This window comes from Coniophora puteana (genome assembly GCF_000271625.1).
Source record: "Coniophora puteana RWD-64-598 SS2 unplaced genomic scaffold CONPUscaffold_4, whole genome shotgun sequence".
In the NCBI taxonomy this organism is placed as follows: Eukaryota; Fungi; Basidiomycota; class Agaricomycetes; order Boletales; family Coniophoraceae; genus Coniophora; species Coniophora puteana.
Window position 1 is genome coordinate 1,899,517 of NW_006913056.1, and position 25,014 is coordinate 1,924,530.

General features: G+C 51.5%; 11 protein-coding genes across 11 annotated transcripts; 5 read left to right on the forward strand and 6 right to left on the reverse strand.

Annotated features, from left to right (window-relative positions):
* Positions 1-578: 578 nt before the first annotated feature.
* Positions 579-1,905, forward strand: CONPUDRAFT_121633 (uncharacterized protein; the record flags this gene model as incomplete). Its single annotated transcript, XM_007768814.1, has 3 exons — positions 579-705; positions 761-852; positions 913-1,905. The coding sequence occupies exon 3, from the start codon at positions 937-939 to the stop codon at positions 1,903-1,905; it is 969 nt and encodes a 322-aa protein (XP_007767004.1). The 5' UTR covers positions 579-705; positions 761-852; positions 913-936.
* Positions 1,906-2,591: 686 nt separating this feature from the next.
* CONPUDRAFT_136305 (uncharacterized protein) lies at positions 2,592-3,623 on the reverse strand. Its single transcript, XM_007768815.1, has one exon. The coding sequence runs from the start codon at positions 3,159-3,161 to the stop codon at positions 2,853-2,855; it is 309 nt and encodes a 102-aa protein (XP_007767005.1). The 5' UTR covers positions 3,162-3,623; the 3' UTR covers positions 2,592-2,852.
* Positions 3,624-3,771: 148 nt separating this feature from the next.
* CONPUDRAFT_81221 (uncharacterized protein) lies at positions 3,772-5,182 on the forward strand. Its single transcript, XM_007768353.1, has 2 exons — positions 3,772-5,113; positions 5,165-5,182. The coding sequence occupies exons 1-2, from the start codon at positions 3,781-3,783 to the stop codon at positions 5,176-5,178; spliced, it is 1,347 nt and encodes a 448-aa protein (XP_007766543.1). The 5' UTR covers positions 3,772-3,780; the 3' UTR covers positions 5,179-5,182.
* A 571-nt stretch (positions 5,183-5,753) lies between these two features.
* On the reverse strand, positions 5,754-7,467 carry CONPUDRAFT_121635 (protein transporter). The gene is made up of 6 exons (XM_007768816.1): positions 7,371-7,467; positions 7,226-7,316; positions 7,001-7,170; positions 6,697-6,953; positions 6,203-6,627; positions 5,754-6,146 (listed from the first exon to the last, which is right to left on the reverse strand). Coding segments are annotated over exons 1-5 (522 nt in total). The 5' UTR covers positions 7,374-7,467; the 3' UTR covers positions 5,754-6,146; positions 6,203-6,626.
* Positions 7,468-7,546: 79 nt separating this feature from the next.
* On the forward strand, positions 7,547-8,865 carry CONPUDRAFT_121639 (uncharacterized protein; the record flags this gene model as incomplete). The annotated part of the gene is made up of 4 exons (XM_007768817.1): positions 7,547-7,850; positions 7,904-8,055; positions 8,115-8,415; positions 8,466-8,865. Exons 1-4 carry the CDS (start codon positions 7,576-7,578, stop codon positions 8,863-8,865), a joined length of 1,128 nt encoding a protein of 375 aa, XP_007767007.1. The 5' UTR covers positions 7,547-7,575.
* Positions 8,866-8,951: 86 nt separating this feature from the next.
* Positions 8,952-10,123, reverse strand: CONPUDRAFT_81223 (uncharacterized protein). Its single transcript, XM_007768354.1, has 4 exons — positions 9,864-10,123; positions 9,713-9,805; positions 9,518-9,663; positions 8,952-9,464 (listed from the first exon to the last, which is right to left on the reverse strand). Exons 1-4 carry the CDS (start codon positions 10,048-10,050, stop codon positions 9,030-9,032), a joined length of 861 nt encoding a protein of 286 aa, XP_007766544.1. The 5' UTR covers positions 10,051-10,123; the 3' UTR covers positions 8,952-9,029.
* Positions 10,124-10,701: 578 nt separating this feature from the next.
* CONPUDRAFT_101850 (uncharacterized protein) lies at positions 10,702-11,864 on the reverse strand (the record flags this gene model as incomplete). Its single annotated transcript, XM_007768818.1, has 3 exons — positions 11,642-11,864; positions 11,454-11,580; positions 10,702-11,403 (listed from the first exon to the last, which is right to left on the reverse strand). A coding segment is annotated over exon 3 (570 nt), but the record flags the coding sequence as incomplete, so codon positions are not given.
* An 867-nt stretch (positions 11,865-12,731) lies between these two features.
* On the forward strand, positions 12,732-14,160 carry CONPUDRAFT_81224 (uncharacterized protein). The gene is made up of 4 exons (XM_007768355.1): positions 12,732-13,015; positions 13,091-13,145; positions 13,199-13,466; positions 13,521-14,160. The coding sequence occupies exons 3-4, from the start codon at positions 13,417-13,419 to the stop codon at positions 14,047-14,049; spliced, it is 579 nt and encodes a 192-aa protein (XP_007766545.1). The 5' UTR covers positions 12,732-13,015; positions 13,091-13,145; positions 13,199-13,416; the 3' UTR covers positions 14,050-14,160.
* Positions 14,161-15,979: 1,819 nt separating this feature from the next.
* CONPUDRAFT_52702 (transcription regulator) lies at positions 15,980-20,685 on the forward strand (the record flags this gene model as incomplete). The annotated part of the gene is made up of 15 exons (XM_007768165.1): positions 15,980-16,291; positions 16,343-16,924; positions 16,976-17,281; positions 17,339-17,447; positions 17,500-17,538; positions 17,590-17,789; positions 17,839-17,899; positions 17,950-18,341; positions 18,396-18,552; positions 18,606-18,735; positions 18,789-19,275; positions 19,327-20,099; positions 20,159-20,216; positions 20,269-20,426; positions 20,484-20,685. 15 exons carry the CDS (start codon positions 15,980-15,982, stop codon positions 20,683-20,685), a joined length of 3,966 nt encoding a protein of 1,321 aa, XP_007766355.1.
* A 106-nt stretch (positions 20,686-20,791) lies between these two features.
* Positions 20,792-22,276, reverse strand: CONPUDRAFT_143164 (uncharacterized protein). Its single transcript, XM_007768819.1, has 2 exons — positions 21,430-22,276; positions 20,792-21,367 (listed from the first exon to the last, which is right to left on the reverse strand). Exons 1-2 carry the CDS (start codon positions 22,229-22,231, stop codon positions 21,096-21,098), a joined length of 1,074 nt encoding a protein of 357 aa, XP_007767009.1. The 5' UTR covers positions 22,232-22,276; the 3' UTR covers positions 20,792-21,095.
* A 174-nt stretch (positions 22,277-22,450) lies between these two features.
* On the reverse strand, positions 22,451-24,423 carry CONPUDRAFT_101852 (pre-mRNA-splicing factor SLU7). Its single transcript, XM_007768820.1, has 5 exons — positions 24,375-24,423; positions 24,203-24,325; positions 23,443-24,149; positions 23,032-23,380; positions 22,451-22,981 (listed from the first exon to the last, which is right to left on the reverse strand). The coding sequence occupies exons 1-5, from the start codon at positions 24,388-24,390 to the stop codon at positions 22,488-22,490; spliced, it is 1,689 nt and encodes a 562-aa protein (XP_007767010.1). The 5' UTR covers positions 24,391-24,423; the 3' UTR covers positions 22,451-22,487.
* Positions 24,424-25,014: the final 591 nt, after the last annotated feature.

Sequence of the window (25,014 nt, forward strand, 5' to 3'; positions counted from 1 at the left end):
TTTTGATAGTGGCCAATCGCGAGGCTTTTGCGGTCCTTCTTTCAAGGTTGAAGACTCATAGGAGCTCGCTCATCGGTCCCGAACAGGCTCGCCGCTCCACGACACAGGCGCTGGAGTGGTACCTGTCCTGATTTCCGACCAATGAAGGAAGCCGAAACGCGCGCGAATTATTCACCTTAAAGGTACGAATAATGTTAACGATAGCACTCATCTGCAACTGTGCCTGACATAGGTCTGTTCAGCAGCTTTATATATAAGACCAACCGACATGTCGCAATAAGTCAAGGTAGGCACTCTCACTATATCTTCCCCCCTGATTACTGTGTTCCTTCCCCTCCCATAGCCGCTTTCATTAGAATGCGCCCTCGTTGGACTGGACTCTCGTTCGTCAGTTTCGTTGGCTCGGCCATAGTCAGAAAGGCCAATGAGCGGTGGGTCGAGTGTAAGTACTGAAATTTAATCCGTTCATATCCCGTGTTGTTACCCCAGCTCACAGTGGTCATCGACAGATAGGCGGGTTTCACCTGAGAAAGCCGGCAAAGTAGCCTTGCAAAACCTCAACAACAGCGTGCTCTTCGACGACGAAGACGTTACCTACGGCCTCGAGTCTTCATACCCTGATAACCTCTCTACACGCAAGCTCTTCCCATCCACTGGTCGGTACAAGCGGCGGAGGCGCAGCCGCAGCGTATGCTGCGGCACCAAGTATGTTTTCCTATTCTTAGGACACAAGTTCACACCTCAATTCTATTGCCACTAGCTGCGCTTCGCGCTGGAAGGCTATCGGTATCGTGTTAGGTATCGTGGCTCTATGGAACTTAGTTAAATTGACATCATGGGTAATCTCCGTGGGTTTAACCATTTTATTCTTTGCACTAACGGCCGATACTGAGGGCTGCGACGTCCGCGTAGCCTACTCTCACTGGAATAGGGAACATGCCCGAGTACAGCACCTCACTTGGATGTATAGATGCGCCTTATCAATATATGGGCTCAAATACTACATTTGTGGTCCCTATTGGCGACCATCGTCGCCTTGCGTTCCTCATATTGGGCACGGCGCTCGGTACTCTCACTCTCGTCGAGGGTACTGCTGATTCCGCTGAAGTCGTGTACGATGTTTCTCTACGGAGAAGTGACACGGATTCTTTCGACGACATCTCCCTCGTTTCTGACGAACAGGGCCAGTTTACCATCAAAACCCCATCAGTGAAAACGTCCGGCTGCATGCGCTATGATATCGTCGCCTACCTCCCGCGCAACCTACGCAGCATCGACATCACATCTGACTCAGTAATGCAGCTCAGGTTTCCCGAGTTTGGCGGGCACAGCCTGAGCTCGATAACCAGAGCCAGACTCGACAGCATCGCGATCAACTTGCGGTCTTCCGCGGATCAGCTGAATATGTTCCTTCCAACCCTCGCTCTCCAAGCCACACAAACGTACATCGACATACACCGTGGCTGGCTCATCGGCGATCTTTCTCTCGGCGACCACACTGAGTTGCGCACGCAGCGCGGTGACGCTGTCACAGCTCTCCGCGTCGTGCCATCCCCGTCACCCACACCGTTGCTAGCGCGTATCCACGACGTCTCGCTCGTTGCCGTCACGGGGACTGGCCCGATGAACATCACCTACGCACGCGAAGCGGGTGCACCGCATCGCAGGATTGACAGCACACACGTATCGGAGCGTGGCGGCGATTTGTACCTCACATATGACGATGCCAAGTTCAGTGGGGTCATCGACTTCTTTGCGAAGTCGTATTCGACGAACGGGCTGCAATGGACGTCCAGGTCTGAGGCTGAGAGTCGGCTGGGCGAGCTGCGGTGGGCTGGGAGCAAGGATGGGGACGATACGCTCTCCGTTTCGTCGCCTGGTGGGTGGGTTGGACTGTATATGTGATGTTGAGAAAGCGACTTGTCGCCTGCGTGATCACGATACTCAAGTCGGAAATCGTGTGTGGTTTATTAAGCTAGCATGTCTTGAACCAGGGACTCTACTATATGCATGATTATGTGTCTCAGTGCCACCACCGGCAGGCTATAACAGCACGTCGACGTTGCGACAGTTGATGGGTTTCCCATCGCACCAAACTCAAATTGAAACTAACAAGGTATGGTTTCAGGAGATGTCTGATTTTGCTTCTCTCGCTCAACACGAGTCCAAACTTCAAAGCTTCACCAACTGATAAGGTCTCCGGCGTAGGTCCAATCAACGTGCACTCAAGCTAAGTTCGCCCTCGGACACCGAACAGGGTCGGCTGGAATGTGCGCTTCGCTGTTATCCGACTGAACTTAATGACGTCTGCAATGGATTGAAAGATAGCGGTTCTGAATCTACGTACAGGCCAGCCAACTACTGAAAATCTTATGCGAAGAGGACGACCCTCGGTGGACACCGAAGTACTCCCATGTCAGGCGCGCTTCAGCGCCTCAGCTTTAGCGGCAATTAGCGGCGCGGACGAAGTATGTGCCGAATCAAGCGAGCTCTCTTTTCTCTCACTCCTTGCAGCCACCCAAGACGCCGCTTCCACTTTAGTCCTCGGCGTCGCATTTGCCTTCATCAGCTAGTTCAGGCCTTGCCCGAGGAAATGGGCTCAAAGGAACCACTCAAGTAACCCACAGAATTACACCAACCTTGGGATGTTGTCAAAAGATATGACGGCGGCACCGTGGTGTCCATCTCTACAGCACCAACCACCCAACGCGCAGACTAGCTCTTGACCTGATATTGTAACAGGCTTCGTTCTCCTCTAGCGCCCGTGGCCCCATGTCTCCCTTCTATACGTTGTGGGGGCCGGTCCCGCTAATAGCCTCGTCGTCTCGTGGTGGACATGAAAGGGGATAATATCATTTCTCGAGAATGCAGGACTCGAGAGTTCGTAGTCCCCACCAATCCTTTTCGAGGAAGGGCACTCTACCCGGTCTCGTCTCCCTGTCACCAGCCTTCCTTTTTTCCTGTATGGCCAAAATATGTCGAGCACGATCCAGTCTTCCTTCTTGATCGGCTCTTGGAAAACCCACCCATCCAGGCGTTGCCTCTTTCGTAACGACTTCCATCCGATAATGGGCGATCTTCACGCTTCGCCACGCTTGCGTACTAGCAGGCCCGTACTTGATTTGGACATTGCCGATGCGGGAGTGCTCTCCTTCGATCATATTACACGGTTGAATACGTCAAAAGCACCGTCATGGAGACATCTTTGGCGAAGATATCATGAGTGGCCGAATGCAGGTTCAATATTCCACGCTATTTGATGCTTCGCGCTATTTGTCGTTGGAGAGCAGGGTTTCAGGGACACACAATCGAGCTGAAGTTTCAGACGATATACGATGCCGGACCGTCCTTTGAGGACACTGTTGATCCTTGGCTAGGACATCACTGCCGATTGGTGATCATCTCCTGACATTTTGGCGAGAGGCGTTTCTCTATAAAAGGCTGCATGATCCAGCAACACTAGCTAACGAACATATCACGTCTTCCTCCGGCGTTTTCAACATTGCAATGCTCCCAAGTTCGAACACTTATTTGTCCTTTTCCTCTACACTTCCCACAGAATTACTTTCGGCCATCTTCATAGAATGCGCTAGCTGCCCCGATCATGACTTCGACCCCTTACCCCTCCGTGCACCCATTGAGTTTCATACGTGTGGTCCCGAATGTCTTTCGTGGATTAGCATCACCCAAGTGTGCCGCCAGTGGAGGCTGATCGCCCGTTCAACGCGGTCTCTCTGGACTGCAGTGCCTCTGTTCGATCTGAGATGGACGCAAGAGATGATGAGTTGTGCTGGTGCGTTGCCCCTGACAGTTCAAGCTGATCTGTCGCTCCTTTGGCGACCTCTTGACGGTCTGCGGGAGGTCTTCAAGCACATCGGGCGTGTACGGGAGCTGCAACTTTCAGACGGTGGACAGAGAGATGAAACCGAAGATCTTTTTAGGGGCATTCGTACGGGTGGAAGCATTCCCAATCCTCTAGAAACACTCTGGCTCCGATCGGAAGACATTGCAGGCTGCACAGATTCTCGTTTAGCCTCTGCCATCTTTCAGCTATCGACACCATCGTTGAAGACATTACGTATTGATAATTGGGCGCTAGACTTCCGGACGGCATCCCATGCCCTCCGAAAGCTTACAAATCTCCAGCTCATCTCGGTCTCCTGTGCTGATTATAATGTCTTGGATTTTATGACTGCACTGGCGGCAATGGGCGATCTTCAAATGCTGACGCTTAACCGTTCGCTCCCTTCCCATCAGGAAATCATAGCATATGACATTGCCTTGCCCAACCTGACCTGCCTTGACATGGAGGACGACGTTTTAGATTGCAACGCAATGCTTCTAAACTTCCGTCTATCTCGTCCCCTGGTTCAATTCCGCTTACACTGTGATTATCTCTCTCATGAACAGGAACTACCCGTCCTTCGTTCTATGATCCAGCAGAGCAGGATGTTGAAGGAGAGCTCAGATGGTCCACTGTTCAGTTTGGCGGGTCACCTCTCTGGCCTTTCTTTTGGGCATTTTTCCCAAACGCAAGGAAGCGTCCGTTTTGAGCTCTCGGCTCAAACATCTGTTGGCTATCACCGCCCTACCCAGATTACGGGACAAGGCTGGCGACTGCCCGCACTCTCCGTGGGCTGCAGCTGCTTTGTCGAAGACGCAGAATCCTTCCTCTCTCACATCCTTGGGATTGTATCCATTCATTCGGTCTCATTCGCCAACTTCTTCGGATTTGACATGCCTCAGTCATGCTGGGATATTTTATGCAGGGAGCTTCGCTCCGTGCAAGTACTTTTAGCCTCAGGATGCAACGCGGACAGCATGGCGCGGGCGCTCATGCCTGTACTCGGCCAAGAACTCCCGGCTCCCAAGCTCCAGCGCTTGTTGTTGTTCGAAGTCGGGCTTGATGCGTGTCAATCCGTGGATGTTCCCACCCTTCAGGAATTGATTGCAGTACGGCAGTCTCGAGGATCTTGGTTGGAAGTATCAGAGGTAAATCCGCGCCTTGCGATTGGAGCGAGAGGAAGAGATTGGGTTACCCTTCAGAGTCAGGGCCTTGACGCCGTGTGGGACGTCGTTAAAACATTGTTAGACGTGGACTCGGTTTATAAAAGTGAGTTGTTTTTGACATTATCGGTCTGCAGAGTCTTATGTGGCTCCTTAGGCAAATTTCTATGATCCCTTCATCAACAATTCATTACGCCTTTAGGTCGTACTATGAGCAGTCGGTGAATGCTCAGTATTTAGTCACTAGTAGTGCATGTTGCTGTCGATCTCCACACACTGCCACTGAGTTTAGTGATGCTTCTTTGAGATGGTGATCGGTATACTTAGAGGTTTAATTCATTCACTGTCATTTACAAGTCTTATGCGCGCCTTATGTCAAAGAGCGAGGAAATTTCTACACCTTCACGTCATTCATAATTACTGGATAAGTTATCGGTAGCTAATGTGAATTATAAAACACCGAATGCTCGGAGTGTTTCAAGCCCATGCCGCGTTGACGCGCGTGTTTGACAGACGCGTGTCGTTGCGGCCGGGCAAGGACATGGACTTCACGACGAGTATGTCTCATAGCCAGGGTATATAACCTGCTTCCATAAACGCGTTACTTTACATCATCCGAACCCACATCCACGCTTTCATACAACCATGAAAGTCATTTTGACAGGGGTAACCGGTGTAGGTACGTGGAGACCTCCATTCGTTCCTCCAATCTGAATACTAATATGTACTTCATATTGAAATATCACAGCTGGCAGTGCGATTTTCCGACACGCTGTGGCTGACACTGAGGTGAAAAAAATCACTGTGCTTTCTCGCCGCGAGCTTCCCGCGTGGCTCGACGCATACCCAAACGACAAGACAGATGTTGTCGTAATGGACGATTTCCTCAAGTATACTCCAGAACTTCGATGCAAACTTGCCGACCACGACGCATGTATCTGGGCTCTTGGCAAGACCTCTGTTGGGATGTCAGAGCAAGAATACACACGCATCACCTATGACTACACGATGCACTTCGTTGAACAATTGCAGGAGGCGCGTAGGGAGAAGAATGTCGATTCTCCATTCCGAATTGTCTTTATCTCTGGCGAAGGCGCAGACCAGACAGAAAAGGGTGTACAGCTCTTTGCCCGCATAAAGGTAGGCGTCAAGACCAAAGCATACGTACGGACGATTGACCGACCATTGACGTCGTAGGGTCGTACAGAGAAGGCTCTTCTTGCAATCCCAACGTCGACGGGCATCAAGGCGTCCATCATGCGACCGGGGTATTTTCATCCGTCCAAGGAACACCCACGAGACCGCCTCAATGTTCGTGGCCCTTGGGCAAGAGCAGCAGACACGGTTATGGGACCCTTGTTCTCAACTATCGCTCCATCCATGTATACCCCGATAGGCGAACTTCGAACATTTGCCGTTGAGACCGCGAAGGGGAGATGGGCAAATGAGGATCTGTTCCGGAACGCTAGGATGAGGGAGCTAATTAAAGGTATGCGTTCAGAGCAGGGAGGAGCCGATTAGCTGCAGGTTCTTCGTAATCGAGCTGTGCGAATTATGATCCATGATATTGGTCGACATTAAGCGTATATGGTGAATGACTGGGGATGAGTATGTTCTGGTCTATGAGATATAAGTAAAAAACACCAAGGTCGAAAGCAAATCAATCAAGTGCACAGCGGCCAAACTCACTAGCTCGAGCTACCTGAGCTTGGCCCTGTGCCACTACCCGCAGTTCCAGTTTCCGAGGGCCCACCCTTAGACGCAGGACCAGCAGCCTCCTCCACTGTTGCGCGCATTTCTGCTTCTATCCGCTCCCGTGCCCGAAACACCTTGCTTTGCAGATAGTGAGAGTATGCTGGTGGTGCTGGCTGTCTGGCTTTGGGGCCGGTGCTTTCAGCCTTTGGTGTGGGTTTAGGAGAGTTAACTTTAAAGAGATGCTCGTAATTCTGGATGTGCAATTAGCAGAATTCATAATCTTATACAACGGGCGTACCTTTATTACACCTTCCATCTCTTCGCTGCGTTTCACATTCAGGATGAGCTGTGCCTCATCCAATGTCATGCGGTGCTCTCGAGTGAGCCTGTCTGTTAGTGAGCCGGTGTTTGCGTTCCTAACCCCCGCCACGTCCGCGCCCAAGGCAGCCTGTGGCGAATGCTTTGCATCTGGAAGAAACGGGACTGAGTGAGGCTCGTAGTGCGATTAGATGCGCATGCATACTCTTCACGGCTTGCCGCCCTGCTGCCAGAAAGGCCTTGCCGAATATCTGAGCACCAGTAACAAGAACCTGAACAATGATTTTGGGCGCAGACTGTCATAGCGTATCAATTGCCGAGCTTGCATAAGACGACGTTTGGTGACCCACCATTACGCGATAACCAGAAGAGAGGAAAAAGGGAAAGGGAGGAATACGGCCAGAGTCCGGAGACGCGACGTGAAGGGATGAGCAAGAAGAAGATGCCGAATACCGTGGGAACTTTCAAAATTTCTGTCTCTCGAGCTCATCGCCAGACGCGACGCGCAGCCTGGGGCCCATATCTCCTCACCCCGTCCAGCCCGTTCCTTCATTCATGGATGCTTCACAATCTCACAAAAAACGAAAGTATGTCGAAGTTGCCAATGCCACGCCGTCCCCTAAAAAGAAGAAAGAGCGCAAGGACAAAGGCAAATCCACCATGTCCCATGTAGCTCTCAACGTTCACAAAAACGGCAAAGGCAAAGCGCGTGCCGATAGCACAGGAGAGTTCTCTGTCGTCCAGGCATCTCTCATAGTATCTATTGCACCGGTGTTTGCCAGTAATCTGCAGGGTGGTGCGGAGGAAATGCTTGATTCCATGATTATGCGGTGAGCGACTTTATCTACCCAACTATAGTTCTTTTTCATGAGGATCGTCCTAGATATATTCCAGCATTACAAGGCGTTGTATTGGCACACCATAATCTCAAATTCCTCAGCAGAACAGCTACCATTAAGGCGGACTGTCCGTTTACAGTATGTCCCATTTGCTTTGATGCAACCGTATGGCGACCTCGCGTCGGTATGAAACTGGGTAAGAACCGTTGGGTGTACCTCTGCTGCATGGCGTTTAAACGCAGTCCCTTCTTCCAGTCGGCAAAGTGAATCTATGTTCGCCAGATCATATCTCTTTGCTCGTGCATCGTACATTCAACGTCTCGATACCTCGTCACCACATACCGACTGACAGCTGGGAGTTCGAGTATGGACCCGCTGAAAATGACCCAGAGTTTGGAGTGAATATAGATGATGCCGATACCCTGAAAGTGTCTGTATCCCAACGAGGAGAGAATGCGAAAGAGAACGAAGAAGAGGGGAGTGGGCGTTGGTCACACAAAATCACGGGGACCAAACTGGGTGGGGATGATGGTTTCCTGAAGTTCACGGTCGTTGGGTAAGCGGCCAGATACTTGCATATCTTACTAATCCTAATCCTCTCTCTAGTCTCACTGTAGCGAACGAGATGTTGTCGCTGCAGGGTTCCATACAAACGGATCCATTCTCTCCAGAACATAAACCTCGCGCTACTCGGTCACCAGATCCGGAATCTGAGGCCCCGGACATAGCTGAAGTGGATGAAGAACTCGCCGAAGCCGATGAAGACGAGGAAATCGACACATTCGCGCGACTGGCCAAGATGGGAGAAGAAGCCATTGCAGAGGAGGCGAGGCGAAAGAAGCAAGAAGAGCAGGTAGAAAAGCAGAAGAAACAGGAACGGAAAGAAAAGAAAAGAAAGCGCCGAGAAGGCGATGAAGGAGTCACGAATGTGAACAACACCCAAGAAAGTAGTAAAAAGAAGGCCAAGGGAGAAAAGACCAAACGCAAAAAGGCTGCTGAGCCGTGACGTGTTTGTGATGTCTATATTCTAAATGCATCTCGCTGGTGGACCTGGGCTGCATTGCAACTCATCAATTTTTTGTCGTGGATTATGGTGAATGCAGTGCGCGGCAAGCTGATATCGGGAAAGCTTGCTGCTGCTATACAAGTATATGCTCCTCTGGGCAGACATCAGATTTTAAGCGGCGTCAGCATGACCTTCCAGATCACCTCCCCCATCTTCTGCTCATCCAGAACTTTGTTCAGTTCATTCCTTCGCCGTGCGTCATCTGCCTGCTCCTTCGTAATATCACCGCTCTGCTCAGACTCGTCGATGAACTCTGCTATCAAATCCTTGGTATACTCGGGATGACCCTGCGAAGTGAAGATGCGAGTTTCCGCGTAAATAAGGTCACGGTCCAGCACGATCTCTTCTGCTGATGTGGTCGGAGACCTGCTGAAGTCAGATATCCCGCGCGAAACCGATCCTTGGTTCGGGGTCAGCTCTGAAGAGCCCCACTTGTACACCAGGAAGTTTCTGGTCCGGTTTCCTGCGTCAGCTATGCCACGCAGCTTGCTAATCAACGTCGGCGAGAAAACCATATATGCGTGCCACATCTCTAGCCACTGCTCTGCGATTACTCGTCGTTTGTGAAGAGGTCTGACTGCTGCATGCTTACCAGCTTGTCTACTTCGGGTTCGAAATATGCCTGGCCAACAGCGTTCAAGAAGACGTCATAAGGGCCTATCTCCAAACCCTTGGGATTGACGTCCACTTTTGAACCGAAGACCGCATGGGAGATCAGTTGATGTCCAAAACAAATACCTGCGATTTGTTCAAATCGGTGTCGATGGACGAGCTACACACAACGCACCAACGAGCTTGATTTTGGTGTGGTTCTCCGCGATGTCGTGCACAAGTCTACCTAACTTCAATATCCACGGTTCCGGGTCAGGGACGTTGCTGCCTGTGGTATAATGTCATCTTTTGGACAGAGCTGTCAAGATAGCAGGTGTTTGACATACTGGAACCCGTCAGCCAGACAACATTGTAGTCGTCGATGTTGGCAGGGTACTCGTCTTCGTACACATTGAAAAGATCTAGCTCGAAAGGATTCACGAGTCCATCAGGCGCAGTCTTCGTCAAGAAGCTCCCTAGGATCGTGCGGTGATCAAGTGTTCCACACTTGAAGACGGCAATGCGGATTGTCATGGTGCAAGTGAACTTGAATGGGGGATACCAAGCCTATACAGAGCTAGGTTATGGCTCCTGATGATGTGAGACTTTATAGATTATAGATCTATGAGAACGTTCCAGGTACCAACCTACATAGAGCTCACAAACCTCGAAGTCAACAGCTCGTATGGAAGAACGTGGAGAACGTGGAAATGACTGACGCCGGAACACACATGTCTCCCATAAGCTACTTTGGCAACCGCTTGCGGTTCGACTGAATGAAATCGCTGGTGTCACGGGTTGTCAAAGAGGTCGATGCCAAAGAGGTTGGTGCAATTCCAAGCCAGGCCTGTAATTTCTATTCTCATGTGTACCATATAATCAGCCAAAATCGTCCAAGTACCGAGCTTTGACGTGCTCTATCGTTGAAGTCTATCATTGAATGAGTTCGTTACCCACAAGTACTAACTAAGGATGAAATTTGAAACCCGAGTCTATTTAAGGAAGATGTCGATAATGCATTGCCTGCAGTAATCAATCTATACTCGGTTACACGCCATACAGAACGCTTCTCTCAATAAGAGGGTCAATAGCGATCTCTTGCTCGTAACCCACGATAACAGGTGGCAAAAAGTCCCACCAGTCACTATCATCCTTCACTGTCCTCAAGTTCATCGCTTTCAGATGTTCCCAGTATTCTGGATAAAACCCTCCCAGCTCCCATTCGATGATTCCAACAGTGACCTTCTCAACACCCTCTTCGTCACAGATGTTGACGATGAAATTGTCGGGGTGTAAGTCGACATGGGTGAGGACTACACGATGGTCAGAGCGCAGCATCGACAACGCCCATGCGCGGCACCGAGCAGAGGTGTGTTTCATTGATTGCTCGTCTGTGCCAATGAACTCGTTGAATTCGGCCTCGGTGGGGATAGGACGCGCGGTTTGGCGCAAGATCCGTCGTAGGTCTTTACAGACTGGCTGAGGCGATAGCGAGCCCAGAAGCTTGGGGTCTGCATCTCTTGCTTCGGGGCTCCGAATGCTGGTCCACGGTATACTCCGAAGCGTGACGAGCATATCATTGAGAGATGACTGCACTGCGAGCTTCTGAGATGCGGTCATCGTCGGCCAGACGGCTTTGAGAGTAGCTCCAGGAAGGCGTGTCATGAACAAACACGAGACAGGACCGATGGTGACGAATCCATGAACTCTTGGTGCCGAGATGGTAGGAGTGTGAGCCTGCAGAAACTGGAGCATGTGAAGCTCATCCGGGCTGACGTTGAACCCAGTCTTGACCACAACAATATCGTCAAGAGGAACAACAGCGGCCGTAACATTCACAGCTAGAGGTTTTTGAATAGTAAAGAGACGTAAAATGGCTTCGCCGACCTGGGGGGGGTGAATATCCTTCTTCGAGATGAAGAGAGGTTAAGGCATGCCGAGACACGGGGGACACAATCTTAACGTAGTCCTCCTCAAAAGGCCCATGCGGATGAAAGGATAGGGGAGTGAGATCATGGCTGCAGCGTTCTCGCAAGATGGGCGGGGACGCAGGACAACTAGTTTCTATACATACACGTCAAGAAAATCATTAGCAAGAAGAATCGAAGAAGTACAACCTACATACCTAGATGTGCTGTCTTGGCCCGTCGAAGATCTGCACCAGAACGGTTGCGTGTATACTTGGTGGATAAGTCGCGAAGAGCTCCCTCTATGTCTCCACCTGGGTCAGCTTCAACAAGCTTTGTGAGTCTACGCATAACAGCGGCATTGAGGGACTCAAAAATAACTCCAAGCGATTCCAATTAGTTGACTCGTGGCCACTATCCGTTGATGACATGACACCATTGGGTATACTTAAGTAAAGAGTGCTGAGGATACGATCAAGAAACAAGAGCTTACTGCCCTGCTAAGTTCTCACGACGAAACGCAATCGACTTCTCTTCGTCGCTATCTACGAGCCATGTGCACATCACAAAACCCATCGGCGGACGCTCTTCCTTAATGTTACGGCCAACAACAGCAACCATAACTACTACGTTTACCAAGCCGTTGGAGAACAAGGCGCGCTGACGCTCGACACCCGTGAAGGCATCCATCCAGAAACGTTGACCCGCTTCAAGTTTTAAAAGCCTCATCTTCGTTTCTGAGCTCGACTCAGAGAGTGGTATTGATATATGTTCACGAAAACACCAGTTCAAGATCCCCGCCTTTCATTCTTTAAACCTTCTGAGAGCCAACTCAAACTCTAGCTAGTAGCTAGTATCGATATCCTCTGTACTTGATTCAATTGCAACGTGCGTACTTCTGAAATTATTGAACAGCTTGTATTTTTCCAAGTTATTCATGTGTCTATCCATGGCCAGATGATGCACATACAGTTGCTCGAGCTCGAGGATCCGCTTAATTATGCATGAATGCTAGCACTCGTGATATAGCCCTGACGATAAATCGTAGTGTCAATGGTCCTGCTTGTAGAAATACAGGTCGCTGGGGACTGCGAGTCGCGGTCTGCAACTACACAGGCGCGTTTGGCCCGGGCAAGGGGAGAGTGTCCGAAGGGCAATCGCGTGAAGCTAACTACGACAGGATTATATTCGTCGATAAAACCTTGGAAACAGCTATAAGATAAGAAATATATCTATGACACGTCGTGATGCGAGCGAGATCCGAACATAATTCCAACGTTACCACTTCTCCGAGGACGACCGCATGGGTTTTGATTGTCTTCCAAGCATGCTTTTATCAAGGAAATTACATGGGAAATTATCGTACCAGCTGCAACTACTCATTTATAACGGTTAAGAGACGTCAAAAAACATGATTGATTTGAGTCACTGATTGAGTTGTGCTCTCCACCAGTGCACACGAGGGTCACCTTTGGCCCTAGGTAATAGACTGTTGTAATCTTAACCACCAACGGCTGCGCACGACCGATCCTTCAATGTGGCAAGAGCCTGGCGCCGCCAGGTTCAAACAACAGGCGCTGAATACACATGGTCTATGGTGCCCATGTTTTGAGCAGTGAAGAACATGTTGAGGTTCCACTTCGAGGCTTGATTGAATATATACTTACGGTATCCTCGACAACGCCGTGACGTGAGCCGTCATCTCTAGCGGGTGAATCCCCACTTCTGAAATGTCAACCTGCTGTCTATATTTCAGCAACGGTATTCCCACTCACTTGATTCTCCCATGCCAGATGCGCTATTTCGCGGTTTGAAGCATTCAGAAACCACTGCAGTCATTTTAAGCCTCGCCTCGCGGAGGCCACGCGAAAGATGGACGCTACGATGAAGCTTGAGCTTAAGCTAAACATAACCTTACGGCTGAAATGGTGGGTAAGGTGCTCGCGGAACATTTGTATGTTCTGGACCAGCTATATAAACCACCCGATATCAAATGCGCATGCGCTCAGCGCCCCCGCCTACCAGGGCCTATTTGGTATGTGGCTGAACTTATGTCATTAGCGTCCAAAAGGCTGACCCGTAAACAACGCCGCTCACATCTCGTAAGACGCATATCTCCCTTCAAACCACTCTTTCGGCTTGCCTGTCCTTAAGGAAGATGTCGTTACGCTGTCAAGTTTTTGAAACCTCTCAGGGACAGGTCGTCCACGTAACCGGAGGGCGCACAGTCTACGTTACTGGACCAGAGGAGACCCAGGCACGTCGTGGACAGCTTACCGATGTATTTCCAGGCCCCAAAGTCTCTGCACTTCGTGGCGAGCTTTTAGACATCACATACGACGAAGTGATCCCAGCCACCCGTGGGGACGTTGTACATGTCCTCGGCGGTCATATCGTGCACATCCTTGGGCACACAGTGGTGCAGGCGCGCCGCGGAGAACTGAGGGATATATCTGATGGAAAGACTGTCAAAGCTACGCGCGGAGAGCTAATTGACGAGACGAGCCGGCGGACGATTCGAGCCGTTCGGGGCGAAGCTACACAGACAACGCGTGGGGTGTGCCACTTGCTTTGTTTTGGCGAAGGAAAACATTTACTGACGAAGACAATAGGGAGTTACAGTTGACGTTGATGCCTCTCAGCACCTGCGCATGAGACGCCCATGACTTCTATGGGATCATTGACTGTGTGGATTGCGAGGCCACTCGCAATACCAATGAACGCATGTAGTTGAAGCGGTTGATCTGCTTCTTGATTGTAGGTACTTAGTCCAGAGAACTCAGGTGAGAGGCTGTTTCAGCTATTTCATAGTTTGAGCATTGAAAGATTAGACAATATATTGGAGATAGATGACCATACAGCATGGGTGCGACAGCCACGGCCGAACACGCAAGGAGCAGCAGAGCAAACACGGGGAAGCGGGGTGAACGCGAGCTTCGTGATTTGCCATAAAGACAGAGATGAATGCTGACGCTCGTGGTACCAGATAGCGTAAGGGTGTGTGTTATAGGCTGAGCTGCAGTATTGCCTCCGGCGGAGTTGGTGCTCGCCACGCCACTTGCGGATGCGTGGGCAATGACGGAGCGCGCGCATGCTTCCATCGCACGTAGGCTGTCCTCGGCTCGCGGTGTGTGTAAGAGATCATTGTGATTCCACGATCTTATTCAGTCAATGGGCTGCGCAGTGGGTGGGCGTCACGCCTGATATCTGGGAAGCAGGTGAGATGCGATGAAGGGCGATGGTCAAGAGAACAGAGGCAGTGGGACCAGGGCTCTGGACAGCGTTTGCGGCTGGAGGCGAGGAAGGGCTAGGCGTGTCAACGGCAAGGTCGCCGTCCCATGCGGGCTTGGTGTCGTGGGCACGGAGGTCACGGAGGGGGCGGGTAACCGCTCGGTGTGCTCCGTAAGGATGAGCACAATCAGGAAAAATCGCCCTTAAGTGCAGACGACGATGTTAACGTTAACGTTTATCACTCATGTTGACTGGTGGATGTGCATCTATCGAAAGAGACGGGGAGGCCGAGGGGTAGTGTGAAACTGGGGTGATCGTGACAGCGGCTCGGCCACAATGGGCGACGACCAGCTCAATATTTCCCTCCAGATTTATGGCCAAATCGCGTAATCGGGGGTTGAGTCGCACTAGACCCCGCAAGCCACGTCCCCGGCTCGCCGTCGACCATGTCCATAATCGGTCCAGCGGTGATGTTTGTGGTCCTCGCTAGCATCCTCACTGAGCAGGGCATGCATACATCGTGCATGAGTCAACAGCACTGTCTGTCCGCATGACCCAGAGTATCTGAATGAAAAGTACCGTACAAAATATAACAGTGAAAGGGGCTGATATTGACGCGCAAGGGATGCTGTGGCACGGCCGAACCGGACTTCGTCACGAGCGGTGACGATGGGGCCTTGCCCGGCGTTGTCCGTAGCGATGGCCACGCGTGCGAACATTTTCGTTGACGACCTGAACCTTGCCGTCCCCGCTCTCTTTCCTCTCTCCCAGCGTCCCCTCCTCTTCCCCTCATGGCCCTCAATCCCGACTCCCTCAACCTCAACTATGATAGCGATGACAGCATGCAGCTCGACTCAGACAATGACGACAATGACACTCCCCACCTCAGCAACAACGGCAACATAGACGCCGATGCTGACGCTGAGGGCGAGTCTGTCAATGATGATGTCTCCACTCCTCCCGACCACCCAGAGGCTGGTCCCTCCTACTCTGCTCACCAGGAGTCGGTGCGTGTTTCGCCACTTGTGTCCCCGCCCTCGCCATTAATATTCCCCCTATCTTCCTAGGATGCCGAGATTTCGGTGTGTTGATGTCACAGCTTGTTTGTGCCCTGTCTCTCCGACTCACATGCACTGCTTTAGCCCTATGAAGAAGACATTGTCGAGGAAGACGAATCAGAGGAGGATGGTTCGTATGGGGACGATGAAGAGTATGGCAAGAAAAAGCCTGTCAAGAGAAAGCAGCCCAAGGCTCAATCTCAGTCGAATGCTCCCCGACCGAAAGGTGCTTTTAGTCTGCTCTCGTGTGTGTGGTATGTTAGCTCAATGGTGTTTTTCTGTCAAGTTATCCGCTCTTCGACCTCCGACTCCGACTCTGATTATGGCTCTCGCTCGAAGAAGAAGAAGAAGCCACGCGTTTCTGGCGACGAACTACGCGTCTCTAGTCGTGGAGTGAAGATTCCAAACTACATGGATGACGCTCAGGACTTGTCCATGCTTGACGAGGAGGAAGTCGACCAGGGATACTACGTCGATCCGTCTCAGTTCAAAGAGGAAGACGAGATTGAAGCTGTTCTCAGCCACTGTAGGGATGAACATAGACTAGATGACGCCGAGGACTTGTGGTATGACAACATAGTGCGTTCCTTTTACCTCACCTCTTTGTCAGTCGTACTGAGCCAATTTCAGCGGTTCCATATCAAGTGGAAGAACTTTTCTCACCTTCATAACACCGACGAGCTGTACGAATTTCTGAAGCGCTTTAGGGGCTTGAAGCGCGTGGACAATTACATCAAAGCGTACAAACTTTATCAAGCGCGTCTTAACGCCCCCGGCCTGTCCTCCGAAGAACGCGAATCGCTGCTCTTGGACAAGGAGCGAGAGAAGGAAGAGCTCGAGACATACAAAGTTGTCGAGCGGATTGTTTCCCACCGAGAAGGCGCTGAGGGCGATACCGAGTACTTCTGCAAATGGACAGGGCTCAATTACGAACACTGCACTTGGGAAACGGCCGAAGAGGTTGCGCCCATTGCTAAGGCGCAGATTGAAGCGTACCGTATACGCGAGGCCGAAGCAAAGTTCCCTTACAAGAGCATACAGTATGCGCGCAATCAGCGTCCAAAAGCTCACCGTATGACAAAAGATCCCGACTATATCTCAGAGACCGGTGGTGAACTTAAGGATTTCCAACTTACTGGTCTCAACTGGTTGGCATATTCTTGGAGTGAAGGTGTCAACGGTATCCTGGCAGATGAGATGGGCTTGGGCAAGGTATAACTCCCTTGAATACTGTAGAACTCACCGTGCTGACCTATCTTGCAGACCGTACAAACGGTTTCCTTCCTCTCTTATCTCTTCCATGAGATGCAACAATACGGCCCTTTCCTCGTCATCGTCCCTCTATCTACCATCACAGCATGGCAATCACAGTTTGCCACTTGGGCACCCGACATTAATGTGATCACATACATCGGTACCGCAGCAGCCCGTGAAGTCATTCGGACATACGAGTTCGGAGCGTCCAACAAGAAGTTGAAGATGAATGTTCTCTTGACCACTTACGAGCTTGTGTTGCGTGATGCAAAGGAGCTCGCGGATATCAAATGGCATGCACTTATCGTTGACGAGGTAATTCGTTGGTAACTAGTTGATGATGCTCATGAATTTGACTTTCCTCGTTCACAGGCTCACCGACTGAAGAACTCGGAAAGTCAGCTTTACGAAGCCCTGAGGTCGTTCCCTTCCGCTTCGAAACTCTTGATCACAGGTACTCCGCTGCAAAACAATGTGAAAGGTGCGTGGTGTCAATGTCAGCAACCATGCTCTGTGCTTCATATCTTTGACAGAACTTCTTTCATTGATGCACTTCTTGATGCCTGAGAAATGTGAGCACATAAAGGACGCTGGCGATTCAGTCTGACTCAATTGTCCCCTAGTCGCTCTATCGGATGAGTTTGACTTGAATGATGCGGATCATGAAGAAAAGATTAAAGAACTTCACAAGCAGCTCGAAAGCTTGATGTTGCGAAGGCTGAAACGGGACGTGCTAACCTCCCTGCCCACGAAAAGCGAGCGGATTCTGCGGGTTGAGATGTCTGCCCTGCAGACCCATTTCTACAAGAACATCTTGACAAAGGTTTCAAACATCTTCATGCGTTCCCTCCATAGGCTGATCATTGGAGTAGAACTTCCAAGGGCTGGTCAAGAGTGCCAACGGCAACAACAACATTAGTTTGCTGAACATTGGTAAGCGGCAATCAAGTCAGCGACCTTCCAGTATTTGACATTATATTTAGCGATGGAGTTGAAGAAGGCCGCCAATCATCCATACTTGTTTGACGGTGCCGAAGCCCGGACAGATAACCAAGAAGAGACTTTAAAGGGACTTGTCATGAACAGCGGGAAGATGGTTTTGCTCGACAAGCTCTTGGCCCGACTTCGTCAAGATGGCCACCGTGTTCTCATCTTCAGTCAAATGGTTCGCATGCTTGATATCCTCAGTGACTACATGAACCTGCGGGGTTACCAGCACCAGCGATTGGATGGGATGGTGGCATCCGATATTCGCAAGAAGTCAATAGCACACTTCAATGCACCCGGCTCTCCTGATTTCGCTTTTTTGTTGTCAACACGTGCAGGAGGATTAGGTATCAACCTAGAGACTGCTGACACTGTCATCATCTTTGATGTCAGTATCTTCTTTGTCAACTTTGATGGAACTAACTAACGACTCGCATTGCAGAGTGACTGGAATCCCCAAAACGATCTGCAGGCTATGGCCCGAGCCCATCGCATTGGCCAAAAGTCGCACGTCAGCGTCTACCGCTTCGTTAGCAAGGACACTGTGGAGGAGGATGTTTTGGAGCGCGCCAAGAAAAAGATGATCTTGGAGTACGCCAGTAAGTTTCGAATGACCTCTCTCACCCGTGGTATCTTTAATGTATGCGTTTAGTTATCAACCAGATCGACACGACACAGGCACATTTAAGCTCCAAGGGTGACAAGGTCAAGGATGCCGCGAAGCCTGACAACCTGAGCAAGGACGAATTGACTGCTGTGCTCAAATATGGTGCCCAGAAGATGTAAGATTTGGTGTACATTGCTCTCGAAGCAATCAGCTAATGGACTGTTGCAGGTTCGACAAGAATGACGAACAACAAGATCAGAAGCTTGACGAGATGGATCTTGACGATATCCTCAATCGCGCCGAGGACCACGAGACTGTGGCTGCCACCGGAGATGGAGGCACTTCTTTGGGCGGTGAAGGTTTCCTTGCGCACTTTGGCGCCGAAGTGAGCGATGTCAAGAATGACATGAACTGGGAGGATATCATCCCCCTCGACGAACGACAGAAGTTTGAGGCCGAGGAAGACGCCCGCAAGGCCGAGGAAATGGCTGCGCAGGAGTTGAAAGACCGCAAACGCTCACATGCTCCGGTGTCATACGAGGGCATGGACGTGGATCAGCCTGCCAACCAAGTCGCTCCTAAGAAGCCCAAGATCCCCGGACCGACTCGCAAGACTGCTAGCCAAAAGGCGATGGAGTTGAAGGAGCGCGATGTCCGTGTGCTCATCCGTAGTCTTCAGCGTTGGGGGGACATACGACAACGTTACGATGTCATTGTATGTTCTTCGTCTACTCTTCATTATGACGCATAACCAACTGTCTTTCAGGTTCAAGAAGCGAAGCTCGTGGACAAAAACAAGGCCATGATCGTGGATGTTTCCGACGAGATCATTGAAATCTGCTCTTCTGCAGTTGATGACAATAACTCTCAAAAGCGTACCAAGGTGGCCAGTGGCGAGACGTTGACGACTGCACAAAAGAGCAAGGCTGTCCTCGTCACGTACCGTAACGTCAGTAACATCAACGCGGAAACTGTAGTTTCTCGTTACCACGACCTCCGTGTGCTCTATACTCATCTGCAGGATCTTTCGACCGAAGAGTTATATAGCTGGGCCCTTCCGGTGGACAATATCCGCCCGACACTGAATTGGTCTTGTCGATGGGGTCCTGGTGATGATTCTATGTTGCTTGTTGGCGCGTTCATTTACGGCTTCGGCAATTGGGAGGCGATGCAAAAGGATCCTCGGCTGGGACTTGATGGCAAGTTCTTCCTGGAGGAAGGCAAGAAGAGCGAGGACTCTGCCTCGCGACCCATTCCCAACGCCATCCATCTTGTCCGGAGAGGAGACTTCCTCTTGGGCATACTACGCGAGTACGATGAGAAGCTGCGGTCATACGAGACATCTCTCCGCACGAAGGGCCAACTCAAAGTGTCTGCGACACCTCCGCCTGCTCCCGCCGCGTCCACTTCGAGTGCTGCGCTCAACCGCAAACGCCGTGCTGAGAGCGAGGCTGTCGCATCGGTCGAAGATCCTTCGAATAAGAAACGAAAGCGGCGGCCAACTCCCACTTTCACGGACTCTGAGTCGTCGGACGAGTGGTGCGTGTTCTGATTGCACTTTAGTGGACTGGTTTCCATATTGATGTACGATCACCTAGTCCATCCATGGATGAAGCCACTACAAAAGAAGAGCTGCGTCCTGTCAAGAAACAACTCGTAAGTAAAGTACCTTGTAGGTGACACTCCTGGGCTGACCATCATCTCCCAGAAACAGCTAAAGCTCTCTGGTGAAGACATGCCCCGAGACGACAAAGTTGCCATTCTCAAGGACTCACTTGCTGCTATTGGGCGACGGATAGATCTTGTCCTTAGTGCGAAGGAGCAAGCAGGAGAGGATGTAGATAGGTGGCGGCGGCACCTCTGGACGTAAGTGACATGCTTGCCAATAATTACCACGGCTCGCTTATCTCCGGGCCTCTTCAGCTTTGTTACTCTTTTCTGGCCAAAGAAGGTGAAAGCATCCAAACTCGAGGAGATTCACGCCAAAATGGTCATGAAGGAGAGTGCACCCAAGCCGTCATCTGATGTCGCTGGCAAAAAGCCTCGTCCTAGCACAGGAGCCAAAACCAACGGCACCTCCTCAGCGAGCTCGTCCATCAAAGCAAATGGCAAATATCATCGATGACACCTCATCATCCATAACATTTCACCATGTTCGGTTACTACCACCTTTTGTGTTGTCGTTCGTCTTTGCTCCACCCCCTCCCTATAGTAGTATTAAATGCGTCATTGAACATTTCATCCAACTGCCTAACTCATAGCTGTCGTAATTGCACTGCGGTATATCAACTGTTGTACTCTATCTCGTGGTCCCATAAATTTATTGAACGTGCGATCGCAGACCCGATGAAGTTCGTGACAATGCTAAGATAAAGATACAGTTATATAGCCAGATGCTGGATATCATTGCTCAAGGAATATATCAGGGTAAGTACCTGTGGGCTCAGGGTTAGTTCAGTAAGAACCTCGGTAAGTGAGCAAGCGTTTACGCGCATGGGTCAGTAATGAAATCGTCAAAGTCTGAATGTCGTCCCACTATCGTATGCGGATAGCGGATTTGAGCGTGCCGGTGCTGGTTCGGCGATGGCGACTGTAACCTCGTGGCATGTCAACTGTGACGCTAGTGGTCCGAGTTCCGAGATTTTCGGTGGTTGACCGCTCGGGTTGTTTCTCCGCGCGTCGGGCCAGACGCGCTTTTTCCGTAGGGAAGGTGACTGGCCGTGGTGGTTGGGGCGGAGGGACTGGTCTTGGCTGCTCCTGATGTGGTGCCTGCTGTGGTGCCTGCTGTGGTGCCTGCTGTGGTTGTGCTACACACAAGGGCAGCGGGTTAAGCACGCGAGTGGGTGAGCATGGATGAGCTTATACTCACATTCTATCAAGCGTGCGTCTGCCTCTCGCGTGAAGCTCTGCATGAGCGCCGTATATCGCTTCACCTGCCAGCTCATCTGCGCGGCCCGCGCAGAGTTCCCTTGCGACACCGCCCACTTCTTCTCCTCCTTGAACCGCCTGCGCTCACTATCCGCGAGTGCGGCGCGTGCGCGCAGCGTCGCGATCTCGCGCTCCTGCGGGCTCATAGACGTCGTGTAGTCGAGCGAGTCCGAAGAGGCCATGGATAGCGCGGTTATGTCCGTTGGCGCGGTCACATCTGTCTGCCAACGTGTCGTCGTGTCTGAGAGCGCGCGGGCACGCGTGCGGCGAGACGGCCGGCTGGGTGGGATGCTCTCAATTTCGGTTTGGTCAGACACGAACTTGACGAGGCGGCGGCGGCGGGTCGGGGCGGGGCCGTCTGCGGTGCCAACCTCGCTGGTGCGGTCGTTGTTGTACTCGACGAGGTATGTGTCATCGATTAGCTGGGAGAGGACGTCGGTGACGATCACGCCGCACGCGACACCGAGGAGGGTGGTGGTGAGCTTGGACACGTCCTGGGTGTCCATGAAGTCGTATGTAAGGTATCCGGCTATGGCGAAGCCGACGGCGATCGCGACCTCGGGGAACTCCATGAGGGCATAGTAGAGGCCAACACCCTGGGTGAGGCCGAGGAGGAGGATGTCGGCGATGCTTGCGGGATCGTCGGCGCCGCCGAAGGGATCATAGGCACGTATGTAGAATTTGTCTATGATGATGCGGGCGACGAGCCCGAAGAGGAGGGCGGCGGCGGTGGAGAAGTACATGGATAGCTATCGAGGGCAGAGGAGCATAAGTAGTATGGATGGATGACCACAGACTCCGGCCCAAGCGTCCTTTATTTTGACAAGGTTGAACCGAGTCCCAGTGCACAAACAAACACCATTCAGGGGCACAATGAACGCCCATCATACAACTGCCTCCGCTGCCCAAACACGGAGGCATCTCATCATGCATCATCACTCAACAAATCAGATGCATAGAGTAGTGATAGCAGCATTAATATGATTATGTACAAGCGTTCTAATAGTCCTCAGTGTCCACATAATTTGCCATAGGATCCTCCGTGTTTCGGCGATTCATTCGGTACGCCTCCAGCTCCTCCTCCGTCACATCGTGCGATCCGCTCTCGAGTCCCTTCTTCTTCTTCGAGGACCGATCGTCGTCTCCGCCTCCCTTGGCCTTCCGCTTCTTCTCCTCATTGATCGCCTCCGCCAGCCGTTCCCTGTCCAGCTGGACATCGCCTTCACCTATCCGCTTCTTTGAGTAGTTCTGCTCAATCCGTTCCATCTTTTCCTCAGATTTCGGCTCCTCTTTTGACTGCGTTAGCTGTGCCGAAGGTTCGGGTGCGGACGCGAGCAGGTGTTGTGCGGATGATGCATATGTAGCTTCCTTGCCAGCCTCGCCAGCACAGTAAGAAATGTGCAGGGTCGAGTGGCAGCAAGCATATCCCCAGGTGCCCGAAGCGATGTCATAGTATGAACCCCAGACATCGGTGTGGTTGTTGATGTACACTACTCGCATGCGTAAGCAAAACCAAAACCTGTGAACGTCACGAGCTGCTTACCATCTTCTGGGTACTTTGACCGTGCCTTCGCTCGCTCCTTCCCTTTGATAACGTGGCCCGTCCGAGAATACTCAACGTAGTTCTCTGTCTGGCCCTGAAGTAGCTCCTTGGGCGCCTTCTCCAAGTACTGCTCGCCACCGTACTTTGCAAGAATGCTGACTTTGGAGATATCCTTCATCTTCTCCTTCGTCTCCTGATAGTCGGCATGCAGAAGTTGTCCCTGGGTGGGATTGGCATTCAGGTGCACGTCATTTCCTTCAGAAGCAGCATTCCAAGCGAACAACTGGAGCTTCTGGACTTCTGGAGCTTCGCCGGAAAAGCGGTAGAAATTGTCACCCGCAAATTTAGCCTAGGTCAAAAGTCAACGTCATGTTGCAATACCGTAAGGCTATCCAAGACTCAAGTACTCACCTCTTCTGGAGGAACGTTCAGAATGGGAGCGTCACGCATGGAACGCGTCTTTGGATCGTAGTATGCACTGTCGGGGTCCAAGTTCATTAGATATTTGGCAGTATCTTCACGGATGCGCAAGTTCCGGACAGTGATACGGGTCTTCGTGTCGAGTTTTTGTCCAACGGCGTCAGCGGCGTCAGCATACTTTTCGTCGTCGTCGTCTTCCTCGTCACTCGAGCCGAAGTCAGGATCGGTCGTTTTCCCCTCCCCTTTTCCCGCCTTGGCAAGCTTGCGTGCCGCGGCGAGGTCGGTCGTCGTTTGGTTGTCGATTTCCTCCTCACGCAACTTCTGCCTCGCAGCCTCCATAGCCTCGTACTCATCGTACACACGCTTATGCTCCGCCGGATCGTAGCCATTCCACCGATCGCGCTTTGCAGCATAGCCAGCGGTAGTATCCTGAATAATTTCGTCTGCCTGGATGTCCTTGTTGGTGAACTTGGCGCCCTTCCTGCGAGGACGTTCGAGACAGTCTTGCTTCTTGTGGGTCATGGCGCCACAGTTTTCGCACGCGCCCTTGCGATACTTTTTAGCGGCGGGCCCAGCCTTTGCACCGCGGTCGTACCAGTTGTCGAGTCTGTCGGTGGAGCGGTCGTCTGTCGGACGGCGTTGATGGCTGAGCGAGGGGGCACCTGTGTCGAGGTACCATGGAGCCTGGGAGATGTACTCTGCGAGAAAAATGAGTAGATTGTCGAAGAAGTTCATTTGGGAGAGTGCTCACGAGGAATATGAGGGTTAATAGGCCTGCCCTCCTCGTCAAGAGCGGCGGGGGCTGTTCCGGCCTTACGGGCGGCATCGAGGTCCTTCTGGCGACGATACTCCTCGCGAGAGAGCTTTCCGGCAGCTAAAAGATGAGTTGGGTATGCTTTGCTGGTGAACGAGCGGCTACGTACCTGAAGACGAGGCCATGGTGAAGTCGTATAGTGTAACAAGACCAATCGGTTGCTGACAAGCCGAGGTCGCGGAGGCGAGTCGACATTGGGTATGCCTTTCTCACGCTCCAGCGTCCACGGCACTGTCTTCCCTTAGCTCTTACACTAATCGCGACTATGATTTCTCCGTCAATTCCTGTGATCACTCTTCACCGATCCTTGCTAGCCCGCGGCCGGTGACCGATCCTTCTGGCAGGCCACTGAAATGGTCTTTTCGGAAGTGCTATGTTTTCAAGCAGAGTTGCAACGCAATCGACTCCCGTCTGTCCTCAGCGGATCACGCTCCTCTCTTGTCCGATTCACTCCGAGTCCTACATTCCTTTTGGTGCGGGTATGGTTATATGGATTAACAAAAATTCCAACGCAAGCACGGCCAGCAACGCTTGAGCTTATCACATATCTAGCATGCTTCTATTCACTATCGATCCTTCTCTTTTGCTTTTTGACGTGCTCTAGGGTTCTCTCGGGCTGTTGATTCTGCTCTATAGCTTTGCTTATCTGAAGAATGGCATTCTCTTGCTCTGCTTCTGCTCCACCTCGGCCACCTCCCAAGATGGTTTGGAATCCTCCTGCGCTGCCCTCCGAACCATATATAAGGCGG

Excerpts from the sequence above, each read along its gene's own strand:
- CONPUDRAFT_136305 (XM_007768815.1), bottom strand. The coding sequence starts at position 3,161 with ATGATCGAAGGAGAGCACTCCCGCATCGGCAATGTCCAAATCAAGTAC.
- CONPUDRAFT_81221 (XM_007768353.1), top strand. The coding sequence starts at position 3,781 with ATGAGTTGTGCTGGTGCGTTGCCCCTGACAGTTCAAGCTGATCTGTCG.
- CONPUDRAFT_121635 (XM_007768816.1), bottom strand. Across the intron at positions 7,171-7,225 it reads AGGGCGGCAAGCCGTGAAGA|ATGCAAAGCATTCGCCACAG; the intron begins GTATGCATGCGC and ends CGTTTCTTCCAG. Across the intron at positions 6,954-7,000 it reads AGATGGAAGGTGTAATAAAG|AATTACGAGCATCTCTTTAA; the intron begins GTACGCCCGTTG and ends TTGCACATCCAG.
- CONPUDRAFT_81223 (XM_007768354.1), bottom strand. The coding sequence starts at position 10,050 with ATGACAATCCGCATTGCCGTCTTCAAGTGTGGAACACTTGATCACCGC. Across the intron at positions 9,664-9,712 it reads CACCAAAATCAAGCTCGTTG|GTATTTGTTTTGGACATCAA; the intron begins GTGCGTTGTGTG and ends AACAAATCGCAG. Across the intron at positions 9,465-9,517 it reads AACCCGAAGTAGACAAGCTG|TGGCTAGAGATGTGGCACGC; the intron begins GTAAGCATGCAG and ends ATCGCAGAGCAG.
- CONPUDRAFT_81224 (XM_007768355.1), top strand. The coding sequence starts at position 13,417 with ATGCGCATGCGCTCAGCGCCCCCGCCTACCAGGGCCTATTTGGTATGT. Across the intron at positions 13,467-13,520 it reads AGGGCCTATTTGGTATGTGG|ATCTCGTAAGACGCATATCT; the intron begins CTGAACTTATGT and ends AACGCCGCTCAC.
- CONPUDRAFT_143164 (XM_007768819.1), bottom strand. The coding sequence starts at position 22,231 with ATGTACTTCTCCACCGCCGCCGCCCTCCTCTTCGGGCTCGTCGCCCGC. Across the intron at positions 21,368-21,429 it reads AGACGCACGCTTGATAGAAT|CACAACCACAGCAGGCACCA; the intron begins GTGAGTATAAGC and ends CCTTGTGTGTAG.
- CONPUDRAFT_101852 (XM_007768820.1), bottom strand. Across the intron at positions 24,150-24,202 it reads TATTAACCCTCATATTCCTC|AGTACATCTCCCAGGCTCCA; the intron begins GTGAGCACTCTC and ends TTTTTCTCGCAG. Across the intron at positions 23,381-23,442 it reads TGAACGTTCCTCCAGAAGAG|GCTAAATTTGCGGGTGACAA; the intron begins GTGAGTACTTGA and ends CTTTTGACCTAG.